The sequence below is a fragment of the Teleopsis dalmanni genome, chromosome 2 (genome assembly GCF_002237135.1).
Source record: "Teleopsis dalmanni isolate 2A chromosome 2, ASM223713v2, whole genome shotgun sequence".
Lineage (NCBI taxonomy): Eukaryota > Metazoa > Arthropoda > Insecta > Diptera > Diopsidae > Teleopsis > Teleopsis dalmanni.
The window spans coordinates 208,070,620-208,081,550 of NC_051847.1; the positions used below are offsets into that span (position 1 = coordinate 208,070,620).

Consider the following 10,931-nt stretch of genomic DNA (forward strand, 5'->3'; position numbering starts at 1 on the left):
ATTTCAGTACAATAGAATAGCAAAGTCCAATGAGCAAATTTACTTCTAATAAAATTCCATTGCAGCTGAAGGCGTACAATTCTATAGCAGCTTATGCCTTACGTTGCTTATAGGCTCACATTCTATTCAAAGCAAACAATAGCGAAAATGTCAAGTATAATAATGGCGAAGGCAATAGCATATAGAAAAAAGGACGAATCTTCCTTTGTGAGGGTGGCGTGTGGAGGGTGGCGGGTGGCTACTGTGCAAATTTATATACTCCAACATTTGCTATAGTACGTTCCAACCGTATACGTATATTGTATGTTTAATGCACACAATTTTGGGCGGGAGTAGCTATGGTCATGAAGTGAAAAGCAAAAGGTGTATGTATAGATTGTATAGTTGTAATTTAGTTTAAGTTAGCGTAGCTGTTCTATTAAACAGTTTAGATACATACGAGTCAGATGTGTTGTTCTACACACCATGGCATAAGTCAGTGAAGCGTGCTTTGTTATAAATATTTTTGTCTGATATGCTGCTCAGGTATGATTTTCTCTATTTTTTTTTTTTTGGAACTGCCATATTCTGTTATCATCATTATCATCATCATCACCATCATCAACAACAACATCATTATGATCAACATCATTGTCGTATTCATGACAGCCATCAACGTTCCTTTGTACACTACATCAACATAGTCGTCGTCGACTCAATTGTTGTTACCATTATTCTTGCCTTCTAATGTCCTTCTGCGAAATTTTCATTCATCAACCCATTGCCTTGGTGGTTGTTCTTGGTTAATGCTTCTTAATAGTTGTGTTACATTATTTTCTTATTGTACCAACAGTTTTAGTTTCAGTTTCGTACTCCTGTGTACTCCTACGCCTGCCTGTATGGCATTAGTCAGTTTTCAGTAATAATTTTTATGCTTGCATGTTAGTGCTAAGCTGGAATGCGTTCAATCTATTGTTATAGTTATTAAGAATTTTTCCATTGCCATTCTTCTCACCGTTGATATTTCACATACCAGGCATTTGAGTCTCTGCAGGATACTCGTATGGCCAAGATTATAACAAAATTGTTCACAAATATGTGTTGTGCTGTAATGCGTTTAGCTTTACCTATTTTTTTTTTATTTCTTCATTTCAAAACTTAAAGATTTCCAGATTAAGGCATTGGCGTCATCATTTCGAAACTTAAAGAATTTCGCATTTAAGCACTATCCCTTAAATCAAAAAATGCAGTAAAATTTCCATAATATAAATTTAAAATTAATTTTGATGCATGTCAGTTCTACTGAGAATTGAACAACAGTTAAAGTATATCACATCAGTCGATACTTTTACATCCAACAATAATGCCAATTTTAAACAATTAAAACGTCACTTCATGTGTGACATGTCAATCACTATAATAATTCGTTATATATTATTAATAAATCCAATCACTCCATTCACTATTTTCTCATCCATTTAACTGCATTCTACTTCTAATATAAATATTGCAGGTTTTAGCGACATTCTCAAACACTGGAATAATGAAGAGCACCGAACGTTTGCCGTCCGAATATTTGGCGAAATTGATAAGAACTCAACGGATCTGCGCCACTTTCGTAGGTGCCGACTTTGCCGATCCTAATTACAGAATTAATTGGGTAACTGCAATAATAGTGGTGACTATATTCAGCTATTTCTTCTTAAATATATTAACAGTCATAAAACTGAACAGTTGGTTGTTTCTATTGGAAGCCTTCTGCATGAGCGGCAGTGCAATAACTGGTGCCTCGAAGCTTATTATCGGCATGATTTATAGAAAACAGTTAGCAAAAATGAATAAGTTAATCGAGAACATCTATAAGGAATACGAAAAGAAAGGCGAAAAATATTATGCGGCATTGCATGAGAGTTGCGAACAAATCCGTAAATTTTTCATTATTGTGGGTTTGAGTTTCGTACTGCCGTGTGGTATAATAGTTGTGGTACCTTTTATTTTACAATCGATACATGGTAGGCGTTTTCTAATAATGCATTTTCATATACCTGGCATTGATGTTGAAACTGATTTTGGTTACTATCTCACAAACTTTTCACACTGTTTATGCATGTATGTCGGCGCTTTTGGATTATATGCCGGAGATATGATTATGATACTTTTTTTGTCACAACCATTTCTTTATGTTGATATATTAAAACTTAAAATATTTGAATTTAATGAAAAAGTGGGTGATGCCAAAGTGATGAGTTCTATGAGTTCCAATTTGTCTCTTAATGATATAGTGCTTTGGAACCAATTTTACGCCAAGTAATTTCATATATTGAAAAATATTTTCTTGTTATAACATTTAATTGTTCTCTTTAAAGCTATACGAAATCGTGTAATACAATTTTTCAGAGTGCAGTGACAATTCAAGTGTTTACCTCAGCTTTATCTATACTTTTAACTCTTTTCATTGTGTTCACATCGAGTTGGCATGGCGCTTATCCTTATCTGCTAATTACTGTTACACACTTAAATATTTATTGCTTTATGGGTACCAAAATTGAAATTGCGGTAAGTCGTACTATACTTTCATGTAGAGTTTCGAACGTTTGATGTAATAATAATAATCTATCTGACTTACATATTACAATTCACAGAACGAAAATTTTACAGCTGAGATATACAACATCCTATGGTACAAATTAACTACAACTCAACAGAAGGTAGTACTTCTTATGCTAATGCAATCACAAAACCCAAATACAATTCTTGTGGCTGGAGTGATGCCATTGTCGGTGAGCACTGGACTGCAGGTAGGGGGAAGATAATTTTATAAACAATATACAATATAATTTATTTTTCAGATAACAAAGGCCGTTTATAGCTTTCTAATGGTGATGTTACAATCAATGAATAAAAAATGAATTCATCCAAATTATTGCAAAATCAAAGTTCTAGTTATCAATAGAAGATTACACTCCGAACACGTAGATCTGTTTTTCTAACTATATTTAAGTGTGAAAATAACAGTATGCTATAATACAGCACGTAAAATATTCAAAAGCACTATTATTTTCTCTGCACTAAACTTAAAATATTATGCAAATTAAAAATTTTAGTAACTAACTTCAAAAATTGTAATTATTAATTATAATTATTTTAAATTTCTTAAAATTAATTCCTAATATGTATGTGAGAAAACATAAAATCATAAAGTAAGGAACAAGGAACACTTATTGATTTATAAAACATTTAGAAGCCAGTTTTTTAATTAGGCGTTTATTGGGATATTTGCAGAAGAAACATTGACCCATGGCCTCTAGTTTTAAAATATAGTAAATTCTTTTACTTTGGGATCTTCTTATGACTAGAAGATCACATTATGATTTCTCGGTTTAAAATACAGATTTTTTTATTTGGTGTACAGTGTACACTTAAGAAATAAATACCTAGTCCCATAGACGTTGGTTTTAAAATACAAAAGATTTTTTTCTTTAAGATCTTTTTAGTAGAACTATTCTGTATGTTTATTTTAGAATTTATTTACAATTGCCACAAAAACATGTATGTTTATTTTAGAATTTATTTACAATTTTCTATTTGTTATTTAATACTTCTATTTTTCGTATAATTGAACTTCAATGATGCTTCTACGTGCGGCGGCCACAAAAACACGATCGAGAGAGAGCAAAAAAACAAAAACGGAAAAGGAAACTAACCAAACGAAGCAATAACAACATCATTCCATGCCTTCAACTGTCAAAGCAGATAAAGGCTTGGATTTAATGTTATGACTTGCTCATTTGGTTCAGCCTTTATCGATAAGTGTACGAACATTCCGCCGACGTTGAAAGATTAGTCTTTCAAGGATCACATAAAATAGCAAGTTTTTGAACTGGACGACGAACGATCCCCTTTTTTGTCTGGATATCGGCAACACGAACCTTACCATCCTTGCCCTGGATGGTTTTTGTTACGCGACCTGTCACCCATACCATTGGTGGCATGTTTTCTTCATGAATCAAAACAAGCGTCCCAGTCTGTAAATTATTGCTAACCTTAGTCCATCGATTGCGCTGAATCAGTTCGTTGAGATACTCGTTTGACCACCTGCTCCAAAATTGTTGTTTCACTGCACTAATGCGCCGCCATCGTTCGAGGTATGACACTTCTACATTTTGATTAATGTTTGGTTCACTGATGCAGTTCATGGGACACCCAATCAAAAAATGACCTGGTGTCAAAGCTTCGAGGTCATTCGCATCCCACGACACAGGTGAAATCGGTCTGGAATTCAAGATTGCTTCGATTTCTACGAGAACGGTAGTGAGCTCTTCATATGTTAACTTGCTGTTCACCAGCGTACGATACATGTGCCCCTTTGCAGACTTCACGGCGGCCTCCCAGATACCTCCAAAATGTGGTGCTCTAGGTGGAATAAAGTTAAAGGATATTGATTTATTTGAACAGAAATTAATGACATGATTTTTATACGCTTCACTAGTAAAGCTTCGTTTAAGTTCAACCAATTTTGTATTGGCTCCTACAAAATTCGTAGCGTTATCACAATAAATTTCTGCAGGTAGTCCTTTGCGACCAATGAATCTTTTTAGCGCTGCAATAAATGCATTTGATGACAGATCTGTTACTGCTTCAATATGAACGGCTTTAGTTGTGAAACACACGAAAATTGCTATATAACATTTATAGGGCTGTTTTCCTCGAATTTTCAAATAAGTAGAAATAGGCCCACAGAAGTCAATTCCGCATTTTTCAAATGGTTTGCCTGGCGTCACACGGGAAGCAGGCAAATCTCCCATTATCTGGCTTAACAATTTTGGTTTATAACGTATGCAGCTGATACAATTATGTACGATCTTCCTAGTTAATCCTCTGGCATTGACGATCCAATATCGTTGTCGTAAAATTGAAATTAACGCCTTAGACCCGGCATGATAATTTTCAATATGATGATGTCTAGCCAAAGTCTCAACGAAATGACAATGTCTTGGTAATAAAAAAGGGTGTTTTCTTTCTTCTGAAATACTCGCATGCATAAGGCGTCCACCAACACGAAGCAATGGAAATCCATCCACCTCTTGAATAAAGGGACTAAGAGTTTTCAACGAAGTCTTAATTTCCACGTTGTTGTTTATACAATGAATTTCATTAGAGAAATGTTCGCTTTGAATGATCCAGATGATGCAATGTAAAGAATGTCGTAACTCGTCACTAGTGAAATTATGTTGATGATCAGGAACCCTTTGTTTAACTCGGTTACGCACACGAAGTAACCAACCAATAACACGAAGTACTTTAAGATATGAGCTGGTCCGATCTATGAATTGTAGCACTTGATTTGTGGGTGTTTCACATATCATAACTATTTTCCGAATTGCACCATCTACTTCTCGTTTGCATTGAGTGTTACTTATACATGAATCTGGCCATTCCTCATACTCTCGATTTAGAAATACTGGCCCTGATAACCAGTTGGATTTCAATAATTCGCTAGTTGAACATCCTCGTGATATTACGTCAGCGGGGTTAATTGACGTCGGAACATGTCTCCAAGAACAAGTTGCAGTAAGTTCTTGTACTTCAGAAATTCGATTTCCCACGAACGTTGTTAATGTGGAGGAATGGTGTTGCAACCAGTGTAATACGACAGTCGAATCTGTCCATAGAAATGTTTGGAAATGTATATTGCTAAATATCGGCGCAATTTTGCTATATAGTTGAGCTAGTGTAAGCGCTCCACAAAGTTCTAATTGAGGTAGAGTTCTTTTCTTTACCGGAGCCACCCGACTTCGTGCCGTTAATAAATTTACTGAAATATGTCCTTGTTGATTACAAACCCGCACATAAAAACAGCATCCATATGCTCGAATTGAAGCATCACAAAATCCATGTAGTTGCATGTTGATGATATCTGTTTGTAATACATATCGAGGTATTTTAATCGATTTTAAATTATTTAAGTCGTTAATGAAATTTTCGAATTTAATTCCAATTTGTTGCGGAACTACTGTATCCCAGTCTATCTTCATAATCCATAAATCTTGCAACAACACTCGTGACTTAATAATTATGGGAGCAATCAATCCCATCGGATCGAAGATAGACGACGAGATCGACAAAATTGAACGTTTGGTTAACGACGTGTATGTCTTGCTCGGATTATATGAAAATAAAAACTGGTCCTGATTTGAATCCCATTTTATGCCAAGCGTACTTGTAATTGCTGGTTCATGTAAATTTAAGTCTTTTAATTCATTGTTATTGGTGATGAACGATGGATGATTTGACTGTATTTTTGCAATTTCGATACCAGCTTTTTTTAATATTGACGTAACTTCGTATTGTGTTATTTGTAGTTCATGGAAGTCATCAGCTCCCGTTAACATATCGTCCACATAGAAATGGTTTTTTAGCACATGTGAACCCACTGGATATTCGGTTTCCCATTTTTCCGCGATATATTGAAGACTCCTTATCGCCAAGAAAGGTGACGCGGATAAACCGTAGGTTACTGTATTCAACTGAAACACGCGAATCGGATTATCTTCAGTCTCTCGCCATAAAATTTGCTGATACGAACGACAGTCAGGATGTATTCGAATCATTCTGTACATTTTTGTTATATCTCCACTTAATGCGAATCTTTTCAATCGAAAACGCATAACATGCAAATATAATTCCGATTGTATAGTTGGTCCTGTCAGAAGAATATCGTTTAATGATTTTTGACTCGTTGTACTTGATGATGCATCAAACACCACTCGTAATTTCGTGGTTGTGCTACTTGGTTTGAGTACGTAATGGTGAGGTATAAAATAATGAGGCTGTTTCAAATTTACGTTTTGCACTTCCGTCATATGATTTAACTGCTCATACTCTTTCATAAAGTTGGTATATTGATACTTTAAATCACAATTGTGGGATAAACGTCTTTCCAACGAATGAAAACGCTTTAATGCTACATTGTACGAGTCTCCGAGTAATAAAGGCGATTCTTTAAACGGTAATTGAACCTCAATTCTACCATCTGGTAAAGTGGTAGTAGTTTTTACAAATGCATCTTCACATAGTTGCTCTTCTTCGTTCCACTTCTTACGTATACTGGCTGTGTCTTGTAATAACCACAGATACTCTAAGTTTTTATTGATTGATTCGATATCAGTGTCCACTTTGGTTATATGATATGACTTATTGATAACATGTTTCGAAGAATTATACCGTCCTGACACTATCCAACCTAAAACTGTTTCTTGTAACATTGGTAAATTACGGCCCAACCTTAATTGCCCACTGCGTAACATTTCGAAGAAGCAATCAGCTCCTATTAACATGTCAATGGATTGGGAATTATGAAAGTGCTCGTCAGCTAAATTGATTTTCGACGGTAATTGCCAAGAGCGAATATCTAATGCTGAGTCAGGCTGATACCCAGACAGGCGATTAGAAATGAGAAAGTTCAAATCAAATTCTGAATCATTGAATCGCGATCGAATTGTCGTTTGAGTCTCGTACTTTAATTTCGAGGACATACACCCAACACCGACAACTTCTACTGATGTCTTTTTCTTTTGTAAGTTCAGCATATTAACGAAGGATTCAGTCATTAAGTTCACCTGTGAACATGAATCTAACAATGCTCTTCCTACTTTAAATGCACCCACCGAATCCCTTACCAGAATAATTGCTGTTGCCAAAATTACCTTGTGTGCTACAGTTTTAATATGTGCATTGATTGATGCTGATTCAACTCCATTGGATGTTGAAGGCACCATGTTTTGTCTACAGATATCTGAGCGATGTAAAAGTGTGTGATGTAGTTTGTTGCATATTTTGCAGGAATGTTTTGATGGACATTTAGCCACGATGTGTCCTTCTGATAAACAGTTTATACAAATACCCAATTTTTTAACAGTGTCAAATCTTCGCGACACATCCATTTCATTAAATCGTTTGCAACCACTTAGCCAATGGTCCCCGCTCTTACATGATACACAATTTTTATCTCGGATGCGTGTATGAAACGACGAACGGTTATTTTGGAGGGTAACGTAACCTTTTTGCTTTTGTTTTGTATTCTCTATTGTATCCGGGCTAACGGATTCTAAAAATTGACACCTTCTTTCCAAATGTTGAGAAAATTCAATCCACGTAGGTAACACTGATAAATCTAATTTTTCTTTCCATTGTCTTTGCGTTTCAGAATCGGACTTGTTCAATAGTAAATGAATCAACATTCCATCACATATGTCTTTGTCGTCTCCAAGTGATTTGAGAGAACTGAATATAGCTGATGCGCTATCAACTAAACTGCGCAAAGTAATTGATGACGCTTTGTGTACGTCTGGCAAACTATATAGATCTATAATATGTTCCATAAATATTAAAGTTTTATTATCATATCGTTCTTTTAATCTGGTCAGAGCCTTTTCGTAATTTTCTGTCGTAACCTGAAAAGAACGAATGGTATCAAGTGCTTGTCCTTCAAGACATTGAATCAAGTGGTTAAACTTTTCTATATTTGAGAGTGACTTGTCTTCGTTAACTAATTGCTTGAAAGATGATATAAAGTTTTGATACTCTGCGTATTTTCCTGTAAATTTTGGCAATTTGAGTTTTGGTAAATTGTTCGAGCTTCTGCTTGGAATATGTAACGCTAACTCTCCACGACTTCGATTAAAGTCGTCACCTAAAAGTTCAATAGCCTTTGCTTTCGCTAAAATGCAAAGTTCTTCTATTTCTGCACGAGCGTTATCTTTGTCGTTCAACGCTTCAATATCCGATTGTATTGCTAACAACTGTTTGAAATAAGTTTCGATTAAGCTTAACCTGCATTCTAATTCCGCATGTGACATCTCACATGATAACAAATTCTTTATCCTAGTAACATTGGTCTTTATCACCTTACGTTTGATGACTAGTGCACTCAATTCAGCCATATCTACAACTTTGAACGTAGTTATTAATAAACTCGAAGCTGGTTAAATGTCAATTTATTAAATTTGTATCTTATATATGTGATAAAATACAAACCAAATCCAACGTTTAGAGAACAACGAAAAAATTTTACTTTGCAGCCAACGAAACTGGTACTGCACACAAAAATATGACACGACAACCCGTCAACTTCGAGCCCCACGTTGGGCGCCAAAAAATGTATGTTTATTTTAGAATTTATTTACAATTGCCACAAAAACATGTATGTTTATTTTAGAATTTATTTACAATTTTCTATTTGTTATTTAATACTTCTATTTTTCGTATAATTGAACTTCAATGATGCTTCTACGTGCGGCGGCCACAAAAACACGATCGAGAGAGAGCAAAAAACAAAAAACGGAAAAGGAAACTAACCAAACGAAGCAATAACAACATCATTCCATGCCTTCAACTGTCAAAGCAGATAAAGGCTTGGATTTAATGTTATGACTTGCTCATTTGGTTCAGCCTTTATCGATAAGTGTACGAACATATTCTTTAATGTTTTAATAAGAATTTGTTTTTGGGTGAGAGATTTCCCTATGTTTCCAATCGATTTAAAATATGAAAAAAAGTTTATTCGGCATATTCTTGAAAGACAATTGTCTCATGGGTGCTGATTGTAAAATACATAAAAATTTTTTTCCCGAATATTCTTAGAAAAGTGGTTACCTCATGAGTTAACTTAAGTACATTTCTTAACTGTTATTGCTAGGAGATGGTGGGTACCTTAAAATCTCTTTGTAGAATTATTGTTTTAATTTGTAGCCATATGTTCTGCGCTTTCAGTAGTTTTGTGGCAGTCTTGACAGTATGGACTTCCTGCCAACCGAAAACGTTGGAGATGTACTAGAAAATGTCTGTGGCAGCTAAATATCTAAATGAGTTAATGAGTTACCACCCAATCTTAAATGTAATGTCAAATTTTTGAGAGCATTGTAAGCAAACCCTTACGCAGTGGTGTTAGGCTATGGTTTAGGGTATTATTTTGTAAAAAATGATATATTATTGCATCTCTCATGAACATGAGAATAAAAATGAGGACATGGCTTCAAAAAATCATTTAATAGTTACTATCAAAGTGTAAACGCATTTATAAATGCAGCAACGTTTCTATATTCAATACTAAATTAATGAATGATCTTACTTGGCCTTATACTATAATATTATCTAATGTTAAATACATATGTCTCTTGAACGTATAGACATTTTTCGGTTACTTTAGTACACTTTTGTATTTGGTTAACATATGTTATTTCTTATCAGTTGCCATTATTATATTACCAATTAATTTTTTGCATTTTATTTCATTTATTCATATAGTTCTTGTAATAAATAATATAACAATCAATAGATGGGACAATCAGAGTGGGTACTAACGAGTTCAAATCAACCATGTTTGCTCCTGACGCAATCCTTGATCCATATATTTTTCATTAACTGGTTGAAATCGGCTCAAAATAGCTGTGCTTCGTCTAAGCCCCTGATCTGACTTAGCACCCTCACAGAACATTCATCAGGGTTTTTACGAAAACATCGATTATTAACACTTTTTATTGGGCACGAAAGTGTGGTGGTACCTTTACGCTTTTCAGATTACATATATCGGCTACTGGTTACAATGAGTAAAAAGAATTGGTAATAATTCGCAATAATTATAAAAACCGCATGTGTTACATGCCATACATGTCTACCTAATACCTGCATTTGTTATATTGCTTTCAGTACTCCCACGCAATGATGACATCTTTTTGTATAATTAAAAAGAAAAATATATTTAAGCCATCAATCAAAACTAAAAAACTATTAATTCATATTGAACTTTATCGAAATAATAGTGCATTTTTCACACATATCCTCATTATTTATATTACAGAAAAAATTACTTCAGAACACAGTTGTTAAGCTTACTAACATGTCAGTTCCTTTTCATATTGGAATAGGTTCGTAACTTATATACCGGTAAAAAA

General features: G+C 34.5%; 2 protein-coding genes across 2 annotated transcripts; one reads left to right on the plus strand and one right to left on the minus strand.

Moving 5' to 3' along the window:
- Positions 1-1,522: 1,522 nt before the first annotated feature.
- LOC119676645 (odorant receptor 67d-like) lies at positions 1,523-2,928 on the plus strand. The gene is made up of 4 exons (XM_038087896.1): positions 1,523-2,286; positions 2,346-2,535; positions 2,622-2,777; positions 2,829-2,928. The coding sequence occupies exons 1-4, from the start codon at positions 1,523-1,525 to the stop codon at positions 2,886-2,888; spliced, it is 1,170 nt and encodes a 389-aa protein (XP_037943824.1). The 3' UTR covers positions 2,889-2,928.
- An 899-nt stretch (positions 2,929-3,827) lies between these two features.
- Positions 3,828-8,921, minus strand: LOC119676646. Its single transcript, XM_038087897.1, has one exon. It carries the CDS (start codon positions 8,919-8,921, stop codon positions 3,828-3,830), a length of 5,094 nt encoding a protein of 1,697 aa, XP_037943825.1.
- Between the last annotated feature and the right edge of the window lie 2,010 nt (positions 8,922-10,931).